The 19,652-nt window shown below is 31.1% G+C and overlaps 1 protein-coding gene across 5 annotated transcripts in view; it reads left to right on the top strand.

The window, feature by feature from the left end:
* Positions 1-19,652, top strand: part of Ehbp1 (Eps15 homology domain containing protein-binding protein 1) — a 73,757-nt gene that overhangs the window by 41,230 nt on the left and 12,875 nt on the right. For 4 of the 5 annotated variants that reach the window (XM_065510773.1, XM_065510777.1, XM_065510776.1 and 1 more), the window contains exons 3-6: positions 5,986-6,193; positions 14,597-14,778; positions 14,852-15,051; positions 17,820-18,888. In XM_065510773.1, the coding sequence (XP_065366845.1) occupies positions 5,986-6,193; positions 14,597-14,778; positions 14,852-15,051; positions 17,820-18,888 (1,659 nt within the window). The remainder of the gene's footprint in view (positions 1-5,985; positions 6,194-14,596; positions 14,779-14,851; positions 15,052-17,819; positions 18,889-19,652) is intronic. The other variant, XM_065510775.1, reaches the window with a different exon arrangement.

The following is a 19,652-nucleotide window of genomic DNA, read 5'->3' on the forward strand; positions in this document are numbered from 1 at the left end:
TGTGAGTAACAATTGTAAATTTTGTTGGTTTATGGCTGTTTTTCTATTGTTTACGCTTTCTAAGTTTTTTTTTTTATTATTATTTATTTCCAAACGAAATTACATTCATTACACATTACAAAAGTCAAAATATTTTTCTGTTTACGTTTTGTTTTCGGTTTAATGTAAAGACAAATTTATGCAAAAATGTTTAAGGAATTTCATAGGAGCGAAGAAAACACAAAATAAGAAGTTATAAAAGAAAATGTTGAAACAAAATTCATACATAATTCATATTTGCAACTAATATTGTAGCAACAATGTTTATCTTGATGATATTTTAGGGAGTTTCTTTTAAAAAAGTTTTTTATTAAAGAAATAGATAAAAAAAAACTTATATTTTAGGAGAAAAAACTTACAAACTAGGGAAAACAGAAGTTGAGCTTGCAACCTGCTCCAATTTAGCTGCAGCTCCAAATGAACCCAACTGTTTTAGGAAAGTGAAGGTGTAGAAAATTTGTTGACTGGAGGACTTTTCTATAGAAAAGTTGTCGACTGGATGACTTTTCTATAGAAAAGTTGTCGACTGGATGACTTTTCTATAGAAAAGTTGTCGACTGGATGACTTTTCTATAGAAAAGTTGTCGACTGGATGACTTTTCTATAGAAAAGTTGTCGACTGGATGACTTTTCTATAGAAAAGTTGTCGACTGGATGACTTTTCTATAGAAAAGTTGCGAATGGATGACTTTTCTATAGAAAAGTTGTCGACTGGATGACTTTTCTATAGAAAAGTTGTCGACTGGATGACTTTTCTATAGAAAAGTTGTCGACTGGATGACTTTTCTATAGAAAAGTTGTCGTCTTAATGACTTTTCTATAGAAAAGTTGTCGACTGGATGACTTTTCTATAGAAAAGTTGTCGTCTTAATGACTTTTCTATAGAAAAGTTGTCGACTGGATGACTTTTCTATAGAAAAGTTGTCGACTGGATGACTTTTCTATAGAAAAGTTGTCGACTGGATGACTTTTCTATAGAAAAGTTGTCGACTGGATGACTTTTCTATAGAAAAGTTGTCGTCTTAATGACTTTTCTATAGAAAAGTTGTCGTCTTAATGGCTTTTCTATAGAAAAGTTGTCGACTTGATGACTTTTCTATAGAAAAGTTGTCGACTTGATGACTTTTCTATAGATAATTTTTCTATATAAAAGTTGTGACTTTTCTATATAGAAAAGTTGTGGGCTTGATGACATTTCTATAAAAAAGATGTTGACCTGATGATTTTTCTATAAAAAGGTTGTCGATTTGATGAGTTTTCTACCAAAAATTTATCGATTGCATTCGTTTTTGTAGAGAAAAGTTGTCGACTGTTCTGTAAAAAAATTATTTCTTAAATCATCATCTTAATAAAACCTGAACTTTTGATAAATTTTAAGTCAAAAATAATGCAAACTCTTAATCTATAGCCAGTACTTCCGTTAATTAATTTATTTTATAATCGCCCCAAAAAATTGCAGTTTTAACAACTTCTCTTACGATGACAAAATATGTTGGAATTTATAAAAAGTCATTTACTTTCCATTTTTATCAACCATAATATTTGGAATTTTATTTTTATAAACGAAAAAATGTAACTCATGCCATGACACAATGTTTAATATCATACGATAAATAAAAACATGATACATATTATGCGGGCTTTAACATAAAAACAGGAAGTTCTTATATGAAAAACTGAAGAATAAATGGAAAAAAATGTAAATGTAGTAAAAGTGTTTATTACAACTGATGCTGATATGGCAGATTTTTTACAATTCATTATATTTTATTATAAAAGAAAAGTAAAAAGAAAATAAAAGTTAAAGAATAAAATGGAAAAAGGCACTTAATCAGCAACATTGTTAAAGTAATCTTTGTTTTTTAGTGTTTAAAACAAAGACATAATTGTGTTAAGGAAAATGCAACATTGCAGGAGGGAGATTTTTCATAAAGGGTTTTAAAAAATAATATTAAAACTGATTTCTATTTGCGTAATTGAATGATAAAAAATTTATAGAGATTTCTTTGAAAATAATACAGTTTTTAATGACAGATTGTATTTAATTTCCATAAATTATTATTATTGACAAAAGCTTTCTTTGACATTTACATTTTTTAAAATTAAATATTCAAAATACATACATGCGTTTTGTTTAACAATTTAAGATATTTGTCTAAATTTATGTAAACATTTCCTACAAATATTGCGCTAATGCATTTAATTTTTCAAAAAATCTGTTTATTTTTGGGCTCATTATTTGACATTTTAAAATCATTTATAAATATACTAAACAAAATCTAGAATAAATTTTAAATAATGACAAAATTATTTATTTCTTGTACAAATGTAAGACACAAAAACAGAGTCAACAAAACAATATCAGCAGTAGCAACAAGAAACAAAATAAATTGCTCATTAATATTATAAAATAGTAATAAATTCTGTCACTTAAAAAAGCATTTTATGTAAATAGTACGTTGTAAATAAAATGCAAAAAAGAAGACATATAAATTCAAACAGACGTTTGGTTAGACAGACGGACAACTAACCAGCCAGACAATTTTTCATTTAAATGACAAGTGTGAAGAGAGCGGGTGCCATTAATATATAAAAATATACATAAATATTTTACAATTTTTATTAATGAAAAAATGCAAAAATCTTAGAGGAAGTTAAGTATTGTATTTAAAACGAATCACATGAAATATCAAAACAAAAATATTAAAAACCGCACAGTGTGATTCTGATTATACTTAAACGAGGTGAGGAGAAAACAGGGAAGGAAAGCACTTTAAAAACAAATTATCAAAAAAACACGTACTTACCAAATAAATTATAATTATTTTAGGACTTGTGTTTAATATTTTTTTGTAGAATATTTAAGGAATTTTCACTTTCAGTTGAAACAAAAAGTTTTAGTTGCACAAAAAGTTTTTGATAGATTTCATAAATTTTCTGTAGAAAAGCCAATACGAAATCTTTTTATAGAAAAGTCATTTGACAAAAATTTTTTTATACAAATTTTCTATAGAAAAGTTATCAAGTCGAAAAGTTCTATAGAAAAGTCATCAAATCGACAACTTTTCTATAGAAAAGTCCTCTAGATGACAACTTTTCTATAGAAAAGTCCTCAAGTCGACAACTTTTCTATAGAAAAGTCCTCAAGTCGACAACTTTTCTATAGAAAAGTCCTCAAGTCGACAACTTTTCTATAGAAAAGTCCTCAAGTCGACAACTTTTCTATAGAAAAGTCCTCAAGTCGACAACTTTTCTATAGAAAAGTCCTCAAGTCGACAACTTTTCTATAGAAAAGTCCTCAAGTCGACAACTTTTCTATAGAAAAGTCCTCAAGTCGACAACTTTTCTATAGAAAAGTCCTCAAGTCGACAACTTTTCTATAGAAAAGTCCTCAAGTCGACAACTTTTCTATAGAAAAGTCCTCAAGTCGACAACTTTTCTATAGAAAAGTCCTCCAGTCGGCAACTTTTCTATAGAAAAGTCCTCCAGTCGGCAACTTTTCTATAGAAAAGTCCTCCAGTCGACAACTTTTCTATAGAAAAGTCCTCCAGTCGACAACTTTTCTATAGAAAAGTCCTCCAGTCGACAACTTTTCTATAGAAAAGTCCTCCAGTCGACAACTTTTCTATAGAAAAGTCCTCCAGTCGACAACTTTTCTATAGAAAAGTCCTCCAGTCGACAACTTTTCTATAGAAAAGTCCTCCAGTCGACAACTTTTCTATAGAAAAGTCCTCCAGTCGACAACTTTTCTATAGAAAAGTCCTCCAGTCGACAACTTTTCTATAGAAAAGTCCTCCAGTCGACAACTTTTCTATAGAAAAGTCCTCCAGTCGACAACTTTTCTATAGAAAAGTCCTCCAGTCGACAACTTTTCTATAGAAAAGTCCTCCAGTCGACAACTTTTCTATAGAAAAGTCCTCCATTCGACAACTTTTCTATAGAAAAGTCCTCCATTCGACAACTTTTCTATAGAAAAGTCCTCCATTCGACAACTTTTCTATAGAAAAGTCCTCCATTCGACAACTTTTCTATAGAAAAGTCCTCCATTCGACAACTTTTCTATAGAAAAGTCCTCCATTCGACAACTTTTCTATAGAAAAGTCCTCCATTCGACAACTTTTCTATAGAAAAGTCATCCAGTCGACAACTTTTCTATAAAAAATTCATCATGTCGACTTTTCTACAGAAAAGTCATCAACTCGACAAATTTTCTATAGTCAGTCGACAACTTTTCTATAGAAAAGTCACGCAGTAGACAAATTTTATACAGAAAAGTCATGCAATCGTCAACATTTCTATAGAAAAGTCATTCAATCGACATCTTTTCTATAGAAAAGTCATCCAGTCTACATCTTTTCTATAGAAAAGTCCTCAAGTCGGCAACTTTTCTATAAAAAAAATCATCATGTCGACTTTTCTACAGAAAAGTCAATAACTCGACAAATTTTCTATAGAAAAGTCATCAAGTCGACAAATTTTTTATAGATAAGTCTTCAAGTCGACAACTTTTCTATAGAAAAGTCACGCAGTAGTCAAATTTTATACAGAAGAGTCATGCAATCGTCATGATTTCTATCGAAAATTCAGTCGTCAACTTTTCTATAGAAAAGTCATTCAGTAGTTATCTTTCCTATAAAAAAGTCACGCAGTAGACAACTTTCCTATAAAAAAGTCACGCAGTAGACAACTTTTCTCAAGTCGACAACTTTTCTAGAAAAGTCATCCAGTCAACAACTTTTCTATAAAAAAATTCATCATGTCGTCTACTTGTCAATAGAAAATTCATCATGTCGTCAACTTTTCTATAGAAAAGTCATCAAGTCGACAACTTTTCTAATGACTCTTCTAATCGACAACTTTTCTTTTGAAAATCATTAAGTGGATAGATAACTTTTGTATTGAAAACGTTTCCAGTCGTCAACTTTTCTGTTGAAAAGGTCATCATCAACTACTTTTTCGTCCTTTTTTGCCCTCGTTGATTATTTTTTCGACTATTTTTCATTAAAGAAGTCATCACCAAAAACTTGTTTTTAAAAAAAGTCGTGGAAAACTAAAGAAAAAGTCATCACCGACAACTTTTCCAATAAAAAAGTTCATGATATTTATGTTTGCTTAAAAGAAGTCATCGAAAACATTTCTTTAGGTATCTGCATGTGTGGTACCATATATCAAAACATAAGTAGGAACCCTCGTATACCAGTTTTTTAATTACACTGCATATTGCTATAAAACCATTAGTGATGAATCACATTTTGCAAATCAAACAAAAAAATCACACAGTTTTAAAAGAAAATTGAATTGATGTTATGAAAAAAACCACAGTTTCTTAAACACTTTAAAATAGTTTTTTCTTCATGTTGTTATTATTTTAAAACATGATAAAAGCAAGTTTTTAAAAGCCCCTGCTGCTTTATATCCCAAAGAGATTGAATTGATTTGAAAAGTTTTCTTCAAAATAACAAAAAAACCCTTGGAAGTGATTTCTTAAGAAAATTTAAAAGAAAAATTCAGCAATATTTTCCATAAAAACTAAATGTTTAAACAAAAATTATAGTATTTGCACTATATACGCTAAAACTATTCATTCATATTGTTCGAGTAAAATGATGACCCAGTTTAGCTGAAGAAAAAGAATATAAAAGTTTATATTATACAAAATATACATGTCACTTTTATACGCAAAAAAATGGTAGAAAAAAAACATATAAGGAAAAATAAAAGATGTAACATTTTTATTTCTAACAAGCAGCTGATGCTTCAAGCAATTTATTTTATTTTCTTTTTATAGTTTAATATTTATGTATGTTAAACCAACATTTCATAGTATTTTAATGCTGGAAAATGCAATTTTCTTGAACATTTTAATACTTTCATAAAGATTTATTTCCGACTAGATATAAATTTAAATTAATGTTTATTTTTTCAATTTTCTTTCGTTTTCTTTAGGCGTCCTTCAAATTTATCAGTTGTTTGGACTAGACGTTCACGTCGCGTTGCCTCGGCACCGCTGCCTTGGGAACCCGATATGATGAATCCGCTGGTCGGTAATGTCTCTTGGCCAGTTCCCGATAATCATTGTATAACAGTGACTCTCTTCAAGGATCCCCGCACCCACGAATTAGAAGATAAAGATTGGACTTTTGTCATAGAAGATGTAAGTATTCTTCCTTCAAACTTAATTTTTTTTTTCAAATTACTTTCTTTTGTTATTGTTGCTGTTGTCATAATGACAGCGAAATTATCTGAATGCACTTTCCATTGCTATTATATACTACTATATGCAAGTGTGTGTCACTGTACAATATTTGACCCAGTTTTCAGTTTGGTTTTTATTACATTTTACATTGTAAATAGAATTGTATACAATAACACATAGAGAGTACATAAATATTTATTTATTTATGTATGATTTCATGTGTTTTACATTCGTTGTCTATCATCATGAACTGCTTAAAACTAGATCATCAGGCATAATGACAGACAAAAATGAAAATATTAAATGAGGTTTAATTTTGGTCTCATCATAATCGTTTAGAATTTATGTTGCTTTAAGTGCTTAAACTGACTAAGTATGAAATAAAGGTAATTATGGTTATATAAAGGGAACTTTGGAATTGGTGTGGAATAATGACTGAGGAGAAGTACTTAATTTCTTAAGAGACTGTTTGCATAGTGCAGAGTAGTTTAGTTTTGTAATAAACTAATTTCAGGGGAAAATATATATTGCATGAAAGAGTATTTTCTATAGAAATGGCATCAAGTTGAAACATTTCTATAGAAAAGTCATTAAAACAAAAACATTTCTATATAAAAGTCCTCCAGTCGACAACTTTTCTATAGAAATTCCTCAAGTCCACAACTTTTCTATAGAAAAGTCATCCAGTCGTCAACTTTCTATAGAAAAGTCACCCAGTCGACAACTTTCTATAGAAAAGTCATCCAATCGACAACTTTTTTATATAAAAGTCCTCAAGTCGACAACTTTTCTATAGAGAAGTCATCCAGTCGACAACTTTTTTATATAAAAGTCCTCAAGTCGACAACTTTTCTATAGAGAAGTCATCCAGTCGACAACTTTTCTATAGAAAATTCATTCAGACGACAACTTTTCTATAGAAAATTCATTCAGACGACAACTTTTCTATAGAAAATTCATTCAGACGACTTTTCTATAAAAAATTCATTCAGACGACAACTTTTCTATAGAAAATTCATTCAGACGACAACTTTTCTATAGAAAATTCATTCAGTCGACAGTTTTGCTATAGAAAATTCATCCAGTCGACAATTTTTCTATAGAAAATTCATCCAGTCGACAATTTTTCTATAGAAAATTCATCCAGTCGACAACGTTTCTAAGAAAAGTCATCCAGTCGACAACTTTTTTATAGAAAAGTCCTCAAGTCGATAACTTTTTTATAGAAAAGTCCTCAAGTCGACAACTTTTTTATAGAAAAGTCCTCAAGTCGACAACTTTTCTATAGAAAAGTCCTCAAGTCGTCAACTTTTCTATAGAAAAGTCCTCAAGTCGACAACTTTTCTATAGAAATTCCTCAAGTCGACAACTTTTCAAGAGAAAAGTCCTCAAGTCGACAACTTTTCAAGAGAAAAGTCCTCAAGTCCACAACTTTTCTATAGAAAAGTCATCCAGTCGTCAGCTTTCTATAGAAAAGTCACCCAGTCTACAACTTTCTATAGAAAAGTCATCCAGTCGACAACTTTTTTATATAAAAGTCCTCAAGTCGACAACTTTCTATAGAAAAGTCATCCAGTCGACAACTTTTTTATATAAAAGTCCTCAAGTCGACAACTTTTCTATAGAGAAGTCATCCAGTCGACAACTTTTTTATATAAAAGTCCTCAAGTCGATAAGTTTTTTATAGAAAAGTCCTCAAGTCGACAACTTTTCTATAGAAATTCCTCAAGTTGACAACTTTTCAAGAGAAAAGTCCTCAAGTCGACAACTTTTCAAGAGAAAAGTCCTCAAGTCCACAACTTTTCTATAGAAAAGTCATCCAGTCGTCAACTTTCTATAGAAAAGTCACCCAGTCGACAACTTTCTATAGAAAAGTCATCCAGTCGACAACTTTTTTATATAAAAGTCCTCAAGTCGACAACTTTTCTATAGAGAAGTCATCCAGTCGACAACTTTTCTATAGAAAATTCATTCAGACGACAACTTTTCTATAGAAAATTCATTCAGTCGACAGTTTTGCTATAGAAAATTCATCCAGTCGACAATTTTTCTATAGAAAATTCATCCAGTCGACAACGCTTCCATACAAAAGTCATCCAGTCGACAACGTTTCTAAGAAAAGTCATCCAGTCGACAACTTTTTTATAGAAAAGTCCTCAAGTCGATAACTTTTTTATAGAAAAGTCCTCAAGTCGACAACTTTTTTATAGAAAAGTCCTCAAGTCGACAACTTTTCTATAGAAAAGTCCTCAAGTCGTCAACTTTTCTATAGAAAAGTCCTCAAGTCGACAACTTTTCTATAGAAATTCCTCAAGTCGACAACTTTTCAAGAGAAAAGTCCTCAAGTCGACAACTTTTCAAGAGAAAAGTCCTCTAGTCCACAACTTTTCTATAGAAAAGTCATCCAGTCGTCAGCTTTCTATAGAAAAGTCACCCAGTCGACAACTTTCTATAGAAAAGTCATCCAGTCGACAACTTTTTTATATAAAAGTCCTCAAGTCGACAACTTTCTATAGAAAAGTCATCCAGTCGACAACTTTTTTATATAAAAGTCCTCAAGTCGACAACTTTTCTATAGAGAAGTCATCCAGTCGACAACTTTTTTATATAAAAGTCCTCAAGTCGATAAGTTTTTTATAGAAAAGTCCTCAAGTCGACAACTTTTCTATAGAAATTCCTCAAGTTGACAACTTTTCAAGAGAAAAGTCCTCAAGTCGACAACTTTTCAAGAGAAAAGTCCTCAAGTCCACAACTTTTCTATAGAAAAGTCATCCAGTCGTCAACTTTCTATAGAAAAGTCACCCAGTCGACAACTTTCTATAGAAAAGTCATCCAGTCGACAACTTTTTTATATAAAAGTCCTCAAGTCGACAACTTTTCTATAGAGAAGTCATCCAGTCGACAACTTTTCTATAGAAAATTCATTCAGACGACAACTTTTCTATAGAAAATTCATTCAGACGACAACTTTTCTATAGAAAATTCATTCAGACGACAACTTTTCTATAGAAAATTCATTCAGACGAAAACTTTTCTATAGAAAATTCATTCAGACGACAACTTTTCTATAGAAAATTCATTCAGTCGACAGTTTTGCTATAGAAAATTCATCCAGTCGACAACGTTTCTAAGAAAAGTCATCCAGTCGACAACATTTTTATAGAAAAGTCCTCAAGTCGATAAGTTTTTTATAGAAAAGTCCTCAAGTCGACAACTTTTCTATAGAAAAGTCCTCAAGTCGACAACTTTTCTATAGAAAAGTCCTCAAGTCGACAACTTTTCTATAGAAAAGTCCTCAAGTCGACAACTTTTCTATAGAAAAGTCCTCAAGTCGACAACTTTTCTATAGAAAAGTCCTCAAGTCGACAACTTTTCTATAGAAAAGTCCTCAAGTCGACAACTTTTCTATAGAAAAGTCCTCAAGTCGACAACTTTTCTATAGAAAAGAACTCAAGTGGTCAACTTTTCTAGAGTAAAGTCCTCAAGTCGATAACTTTTCTTTAGAAAAGTCATCCAGTCGACAACTTTTCTATAAAAGTCATCCATTTTAAATTACTCGCCAAACTCTAGTTCATTACGTGCATTGGATTAAAGGACACATCCTGTTAAAATAACACACTTCCTTTGGAAATGACAACCATGCGGAGACTCCATACTGAATGCATCAAAATACTTTTCTTACAATTTAAATTGTTTGCTGCTGTTATTGCAACATAAAGAAAATAATTAATTATAAAACTTTGCAAACAGTTTGTTGCAAAGAAAACACTTTATTAAAGAGACCATTAGCTGTTCAAGCAAACTCTACTAATTTAAATTATCTAATGACAACAACTCGTTGTGTTGCGTACGTAAATAAATAAACAAATAAAATAAAATAGAATACTATACTTAAAATTCTAAGCAACATTGTTCAAGAAGGCATTGTTAAAAAAGACTTTCATTGCTTGCTTTTATTTAAAAAGAATGAAAGAAAAGAAAAAGATGGTTCTTTCACTGTTGAAAAGGTTTTTTTCTGTGTTTTCTTAAGCACCTTTTACATTTCAACAGTTTCTTTCTTAAAAAATTGTTTAAAGGTCAGTTGATTTTAATGCAGTATGTTTTAAACAATTGTATCCTTTTTTTTGCATAATGTATAAGAATATTTTGTAAATTTTATATGACTGATTATTGATTTTCTGTTTTTTTTTTCAACTCAAACAAAATATATTACCTTGAAATATTGTTGTTAACAATATAATTTTCTAATTTTCTTGTCAGCAACTACATTTTACACTTCACAACACCGACCAAAAACCTCAAAACCACAATTAAATGAATAATTGTTTGTAAAGGTTAAATCCCCCAGTGAAATCGTTGAAAAAAAAATGACTACAAATGACTTTCGAAAAAAAAGAAAAAAATGTAACAAACATTTTAAAGGACGAAAATCTATACTTGACAAAAGTTTTGAATTTCATCATGTGACCTTGGTTATTTAAAATTTTTCCAAACATTAATGATTTCTAAGAAATGGGGAAATACATTTGTTTAGCTTTTGTTTAAGGGTTCATGTCTCAACTAAATAAAATTCTTTGTTTGTACTTTCCTTAATTGTATGATTAATTTGTTTTTATAATTTTCATAACGTGCAGTAATTTAATCATACTTAAAACTCATATATTCAGAAATACATATATATGTATGTATACATGTGTATATAATTGAATTCCTTAATTAATAGTGACATTTGCAGACACAAAAACGCCTCCACGCATTAATTTGTTTTTGTTGAAGATTTCTTCAACACCAACTAAAACGTATGCGAGACAAAAAACCATCAACGAAATGATATGAATAGCGGAAGGACTGTTTATGATTAAATGAAAGCAAAAGTACTTTCGATTAAATATGAAAAAACGTACATGAAGGTGGTGTGCTTGATTAGTTTTAATAGGGGCCTTACTTTTCTATAGAAAAGTCATCAAGACGAAAATTTTTCTATAGACAAGAACTCAAGTCGACAATTTTTCTATAGAAAAGTCATCAAGACGACAACTTTTCTATAGACATGAACTCAAGTCGACAACTTTTCTATAGAAAAGTCATCAAGACGACATCTTTTCTATAGAAAAGTCATCAAGACGACATCTTTTCTATAGAAAAGTCATCAAGACGACATCTTTTCTATAGAAAACTCCTCAAGACGACATCTTTTCTATAGAAAACTCCTCAGGACGACATCTTTTCTATAGAAAAGTTCTCAAGGCGACAACTTTTCTATAGAAAAGTCATCATGTCGACAACTTTTTTATAGAAAAGTCCTCAAGTCGACAAATTTCCTATAGAAAAGTCATCATGTTGACAACTTTTCTATAGAAAAAGTTAACAAGCGACAACTTGTCTACAGAAAAAGTCAGCAGCGACAACTTGAATGAATGAAGTCGACAATTTTTCTATAGAAAAGTCCTCAAGTCGACAAATTTTCTACAGAAAAGTCATCATGTTGACAACTTTTCTATAAAAAGTCATAATGTTGACAACTTTTCTATAAAATAGTCATAATGTTGACAACTTTTCTATAAAAAAGTCATCATGTCGAAAACTTTTCTATAGACAAGACATCATCTCGACAACTTTTCTATAGAAAAGTCCACAAGTCGACCACTTTTCTATAGAAAAGTATCAAATCGACAACTTTTCTATAGAAAAGTCATCATGTCGACAACTTTTTTATAGAAAAGTCCTCCAGTCGAGAACTTTTCTATAGAAAAATCCTCCAGTCGAGCGGCCGAGTTCCTTTGCTAGATTACTTCAGAGCCTTAACTTTCCCACTCGACAACTTTTCTATAGAAAAGTTATCAAATCGACAACTTTTCTATAGAAAAGTCATCATGTCGACAACTTTTTTATAGAAAAGTCCTCCAGTCGAGAACTTTTCTATAGAAAAATCCTCCAGTCGAGCGGACAACTTTTCTATAGAAAAGTCATCAAGTCGACAACTTATCTATAGAAAAGTCATCAAGTCGACAAATTTTCTATAGAAAAGTCATCAAGTCGACAAATTTTCTATAGAAAAGTCCTCAAGTCGACAAATTTTCTATAGAAAAGTCATCATATCGACAACTTTTCTATAAAAAAGTCATCATGTCGAAAACTTTTCTATAGACAAGACATCATCTCGACAACTTTTCTATAGAAAAGTGCTCTAGTCGACAACTTTTCTATAGAAAAATTAACAAGTGACAACTTGTCTATAGAAAAAGTCAGCAGTGACAACTTGAGTGAATGAAGTCGACCACTTTTCTATAGAAAACTCCACAAGTCAACCACTTTTCTTAGAAAAGTCATCAAATCAACCACTTTTCTATAGAAAAGTCATCAAATCAACAACTTTTCTATAGAAAACTCATCATGTCGACAACTTTTCTATAGAAACGTCCTCAAGTCAACAACTTTTCCATTGAAAAGTCCCAGGTCGACAGCTTTTCAGTAGAAAAGTCCTCCAGTCGACCACTTTTGTATAGAAAAGTCTTCAAGTCGACAACTTTTGTATAGAAAAGTCTTCAAGTCGACAACTTTTCTATAGAAAAGTCTTCAAGTCGACAACTTTTGTATAGAAAAGTCTTCAAGTCGACAACTTTTCTATAGAAAAGTCTTCAAGTCGACAACTTTTCTATAGAAAAGTCTTCAAGTCGACAACTTTTCTATAGAAAAGTCTTCAAGTCGACAACTTTTCTATAGAAAAGTCTTCAAGTCGACAACTTTTCTATAGAAAAGTCTTCAAGTCGACAACTTTTCTATAGAAAAGTCTTCAAGTCGACAACTTTTCTATAGAAAAGTCTTCAAGTCGACAACTTTTCTATAGAAAAGTCTTCAAGTCGACAACTTTTCTATAGAAAAGTCTTCAAGTCGACAACTTTTGTATAGAAAAGTCTTCAAGTCGACAACTTTTCTATAGAAAAGTCTTCAAGTCGACAACTTTTGTATAGAAAAGTCTTCAAGTCGACAACTTTTGTATAGAAAAGTCTTCAAGTCGACAACTTTTGTATAGAAAAGTCTTCAAGTCGACAACTTTTGTATAGAAAAGTCTTCAAGTCGACAACTTTTCTATAGAAAAGTCTTCAAGTCGACAACTTTTGTATAGAAAAGTCTTCAAGTCGACAACTTTTCTATAGAAAAGTCTTCAAGTCGACAACTTTTCTATAGAAAAGTCTTCAAGTCGACAACTTTTCTATAGAAAAGTCTTCAAGTCGACAACTTTTCTATAGAAAAGTCTTCAAGTCGACAACTTTTCTATAGAAAAGTCTTCAAGTCGACAACTTTTCTATAGAAAAGTCTTCAAGTCGACAACTTTTTTATAGAAAAATCCTCCAGTCGAGAACTTTTCTATAGAAAAATCCTCCAGTCGAGCGGCCGAGTTCCTTTGCTAGATTACTTCAGAGCCCTAACTTTCCCACTCCTGCATTCATTATTCATAACATTCACTTTTTCCTAAAGACACCAACAACTACAACAACAAAACATTACACCACATTTCTGCATGTGCATATTAAAAAGTTGCAGCATGTGTGTAGGTGTTAAAATATTATTACTTACATTTAAACTTGATGAAAATCAAAATTGAAAAGCGGAAAATTTTCACATGTAGAAATGAATTGAAAACTCATGTAGTTTTTTTAAACGCTTTTATTACTTTTTTGCTAAAAATAAAATACAGAAAAAATGTTAACAACAGCACGTTTTATTGCGAAAAATCGATTTTATAAAATATTTTCTTTCCAATAGAATATCTATAATTTTTTTGTAATTGTTGTAGTAGTAAAACTGAAATTGTATTTGGTTTGCTGGTGTTGTTGGTATTTGTATTGGCCATATTTATAAACGGCTAAAGTTTTAAATGTAAATGTTGTTTCTATGTTTGTTCGAAGATTAGTTTTGGTCACGCACCAAACATTTAAAACGGAAATAAATATGTAGCGAAATACAGACATACAAGTTTATGCAACATATAGCAGTGGTCGGCAAAGGGAGAACGTGGAATATGGATTATAATATCCTGTTGTGGAATTTCTATTTCTGGTGATTTTGGTATCTTAATTGATAATTTGTATGGAGTCATTGCTTACCGCCCCTGGTGGCTATGATTGCCGATCACTGACAATATACACTTTGTGTGATAGTTTGAGAGTTTAAAACATTTTAGTCAAATTGGAATACAGACAAATACAAATTGTGTGTAGATTTAAACTGTATTACTGTAATAATGAAACAAACTGTTAAATACATTTAAATCATACATATGAAGCCAGTGTTTATACTGTTATAAATTATGATTTTAATATGGAAATAATAATTCATTTTTTTTTGCATTTATTTTAGATAACTCCAATGGGTAAAAAGCGTGTTTTAGCCAATGCCAATATAAATATGCGTAAATATGCCAGTATTGAGTCAACGCAACAAAGTTTTACCTTAAGTCTAAAACCGGTATCACGTAAAGTGACTGCTGCCGAGATAGAATTAACCATTAGCTGTGTATTTTTGCGTGAAGGCAAAGCTACGTAAGTTTGTTAAATAGCATTTAAATTAAATTTTCTTTTACATTAAATCTTTTGCTTTATTTCTCCTTTTTAGAGATGAAGACATGCAAAGTGTGGTCTCCTTAATGTCTGTCAACAATAACTGTGATGTAGCACCTTTGGATGATTTGGAAGATATTCCAGATTTAGAAAATTCAGCCGATATTTCTGATCATTTGTATGATTTTACGCAGCAATTGGAACAAATGACTACCAGTCTAAATGGTTGCATGGATTTACCAACGCCTTTGAGTGGTAAGTTTTCGTTGTTATTAACAATTAATTGTTTTGTTTATAAATGTTGAACTTATAACGTATTAATATTTGTATACATATTTAATAACAACTATAAAGTAGTATGTATTTAAACTATATTGAATATTTAATATATTTATGTATACATGATTTTTTATTGTAGTAATTTGTAGTAAATGAGAACAATTGGTTTTGGGTGTTTAAAAAGAACCTAAAAAGAAATCGTATGACTTTCTTAAAAAAGGTTTGTCTTTGAGATTTGCTAAAAAAATCATTATAGAGTAATAATTGATGTGTAATGAACTTGCTTTGAAGTTTTTATAAATTCTGCTTTGTTGTGAAAGTCTTTTTTAAACACTTCTTTTTAAGTTTGAAAGCAAATAGTATTGGCTTAAAAACAAATTTTATTTCGAATTGCGCTTCAGAGTAGCTCCCCTGGATATTTCAATTGGTTCTGTAGATGTTTACAGTCTTATGGGTCGATTATGGATGACAACCGATTTGCCAGAGGGCAGCCAACTTTTCGAATATCCAAAACAATTCCGATCAAAAGTCCCTTGAAACTCTGCAGTTCATTCAAATATAACTGAGTGATAGTAGCTGAGTGGTGGATTCACCGAGCTCATCTTGTTGCCTTCAATATTTCAGTGTCTTAGTACCCAACATATTCTTACCCATTCTTTGCTCTCTTACAGTAATATATCAACCCTATGACCCTCCATAGCCTTTATCAACATTGAAAGTTATATTATTACAACAGTTTACACTTTCCAACGCAAGATCTGAAGCTTTTAAGACTGACAGAATTTTCAGCTAAAAGTGTTCATCTCAACTGTTTAAATACCAAAGCCTTTTTGCATAACCTTTGTGTAATCTAACGGAACTCTTCCAAAAACATCCCTATTGGGGATTTCTATAGGGATATTTCCTACCGAAGTTGATTTCCATTATCATGTTGTCCGAGATAATCGTATTTTCGAGTATCCATTTGTGAAATCAAAATTCTGATAAGATCCGTTTCCCTAGGCCTCAGCAGAGCTGTCTTGTAAAGTCTGAGTAAACCTCTTTTCGTCATTCCCATTACACAATCATCCCATCGTATAAATGAGTGTCTGTGGTGTTCTTCTTATGACTATTAGTAAATTAGACGTTTCTCAGACGTTCATTCATTTTCAGTATAATTTACTGCCCAAGTTAACTCCGAAATAGTACATCAGTTACAGTAATTTCCGTTCCTTTGAGTTTCGATAGAATTTAACGTTTCACTTTATATGCTTTGGTGACGAGAACAAGTTCTGTGTTTTAGGAAGTGATCTCCAATACTTTGTTTTCGGCCCATGAAAATTTATCACTATGAACCATTTAACATGATGTCACTGATGATGGGAAGAAAGAAATCAGTACCACTACATCATCATTGCCTAAGTAACTGTCTTCCGACCGCGTTCCTCGCAAAGATAACTAGCCCATCTAGATCCGCGCCGTAATACCCAGGCGCGGATCTAGATGGGCGGGGGGCAGAAATAGGAATTTTAAAATCGTTCTTGTATAAATATTATCCTCTCCACACCTCTTGGGGTACCTCCTATAGATGTTTTCTAGATAATAAGGTCGTCTATATTTTGCTAAGAATGACCAGGAAGTAGGACTGCGGTGATTTATATCAATCGAATGGTTGTAAACTTTTTGCCCCAATAGTTCAAGTAATCAGTCCTTTTTTCACAAGTCTCGGATAAGTTAGGCCATTAAATCATTACTAGAGACTAGAAATAAAAGAAAGCCCAGACTTTTTTCTGATAAGAATTCTGCAATGTCAATATCACTTAACAAAAATCATTATTTAAATATAATTGGTCAATTCACAAGGTCTCTTATCATGTCATATTGTCATAATGTTCTAAAATAATACTACTCTGTATGCTATGTTTATTGCGTTATCGTAGCCAACCAGCACACACCTGTGCCGAACGCCTACGAGTCGGTTAAGCCGAGCTATTGAGTCGTGAAATATTAGGACATTATGACAATATGACATGATAGGAGAGCTCAGGCTAAAAGCTTTTTGATAAATGTATTATTTTGCTTTGTTGTGCAAAAAAATTATGTTTCAAATATTTGCTTCTTATGCTTTACATGGGTTTGGAATATTATAGAAAATATGAAAGAAAAACTATTAGCTTTATTATTAACTGATATTTAATGGATATGGAAATGTACCTGTTTCTATTTTACATCTTAAACTTAAACATTTATAGATGAAGTTCTAGGAAAATATTTTTTCTTAAGTAACCAATTGTTCTCAGACAAAATCTAAAATTATTTATATGAACAGTAGTTTATTTATGTAAAATAAATTTTATTTTGTGTAGTTTCTTCTGTAATAACATAGATAAACATATTTAACATTATTAATTTGTTAATTGTAAACTTGTTCTACTTTTTTATTCTCTTTTATCCCTTTTATAAATAATATTTAAAAATCGATATCAAAATTTCCAAAAAAAAACCCCAAACAATTTAATAAAACAATATCAATCTGGCCTCTTTCTACATTATCATCATATATTAACTTGTTTTGTTTATGTGTTTGTGTATTTAAACGTAAAACTGTTGTCCTGTATTAAATTAAACTATATAATCATGTAATAAAACTCCCTCCAAAACAACCAAACCATCCATATAAAAATCCATTAAAAATCAAATAACTCCCACAAAACAATAAAAAACCACACCATTGATGTTACATTGTGTGTATTGTGTGTATGTAGTACCTTCTTTGTCAGAAGATCCAACTCCATTGGCCGAAGTTAATAATTTAAATTTTGAACTTGAATCAGATAAATATCCGTATTCGCCCATGAACGAGGATAATGGTGATGATTTCAATGAGGATCTATTAAAAACACCAAGTGCTGCAGCAGCAACAACAACGGCAGCCGCCACAACACTGCCGACAACACAAACAGTTCCTAGCGATGAACAATTAGCGGACAAAGCAACGAAATTCGATTTTAAGCCAGCTAAATTGGTAACCTCAACACCCATAGCCAAAGTTAATGACAAGAAATCGGAGGAAGGCGGCCTGATGAAGACAGAGCAGCGTGTACGTAAAGGTTTAAAATTCCCCGAAGAATATGAGCAGCAACCACAACTGAAAACACAACATGAAACCAAAGAATCCTTCACACAGAAACAAGAGCAAGATTCATTTAACTCGTTGGAGTATTCATTTGAGAAAATGAAATCTCCCGATTCTACACTAAATGAATCCACAGTAACCGCCTCGGAAATTTCCATAGATGAGAAAACTAAAACGCCTACTACAATTCTAATGACTACAACAACAACTACTACGAATAATAAAACTCAGGACACCCCCAAAACCACAACAACATCAGCAACAACAACAACGTCAAAAGATAACGATTTATGTAAAGATTCTCACAAGGATATGGCGGCAATTAATCAAAAATCCGAAAATAAACGTCCTGAGTTGCAACCTTTGAACCTTAAGAAATCCTATGAATCTATAGAACCATCTCCTGTACCCGCTCCAACCACTAACAATAACCATAATAGCAATTCCAACAATTCGAATGGCTATCTATCGGTGAACTCACATCATCTGCATAATAACACAACCAACACAAATAACTCATCATCGAAACCTGTCGAAAAGATTATACTCAAAGAGAATACTCCCGGTCAAGATTTACTGGAATGGTGCAAAGAAGTTACCAAAGATTATCCAAATGTTAAGGTTACCAATCTGACGACCAGTTGGCGCAATGGCATGGCCTTCTGTGCCATTATTCATCATTTTGAACCAAGTTTAATGTGAGTAGAATTTTATGTAGCAAAATTAAAATTATTTAAAAGAACAGTTAGTTTTGTTCATTTTACAAAAATAGCATCTTAATAAAATTTCACAAATTCATATTGTTTTAACACTTTTTATACCCCGTCAATATGAGTGGCAAGGGAATAAATACCCCACAAAGTATATATATTCTGGATCGTTATAGATAGCGAAGTCGATATAGCCATGTCCGTCTGTATATTGAAATCAACTTTCCTTAGCCCTCAAATAACTTACAAACATGATTGATACATCAATATATCGAGAAAATCGGCCAACAAATGGCTGAGATATAAGGAAAAAACCGGGACAAACTCGATTTTTGGCCTATTTTTGATTTATATCTGGATTACTAAGTCATTAATATAGACAATATGGATATCTAATGATAGATATTTCAAAGTCCATTGCAACGATGTATATAAGGCTATAGTAATTTGGACCTACAATGGCTCAAATTCGGGAAAAATATTTTTTAACCTGATTTTTTTTTTAACAAAAAATTTTTTTGGCATAAATTTTTTTTCAATATTAAATTAAAAAAAAGAAATTTAAAAAATTAAAAAAAAACAATTTCGAAATTTTTAAAAACAATTTTGAAAAAATAAATGTTTAAATTTTGTATTTTAAAGTATAATTTGGTGAAGGGTATATAAGATTCGGCACAGCCGAATATAGCTCTCATACTTGTTTTACATTCAAACTCTTCAACAATTTATATTTTTTCCAAGTGCTGTATAAT

This window comes from Calliphora vicina, chromosome 5, assembly GCF_958450345.1.
Source record: "Calliphora vicina chromosome 5, idCalVici1.1, whole genome shotgun sequence".
In the NCBI taxonomy this organism is placed as follows: Eukaryota; Metazoa; Arthropoda; class Insecta; order Diptera; family Calliphoridae; genus Calliphora; species Calliphora vicina.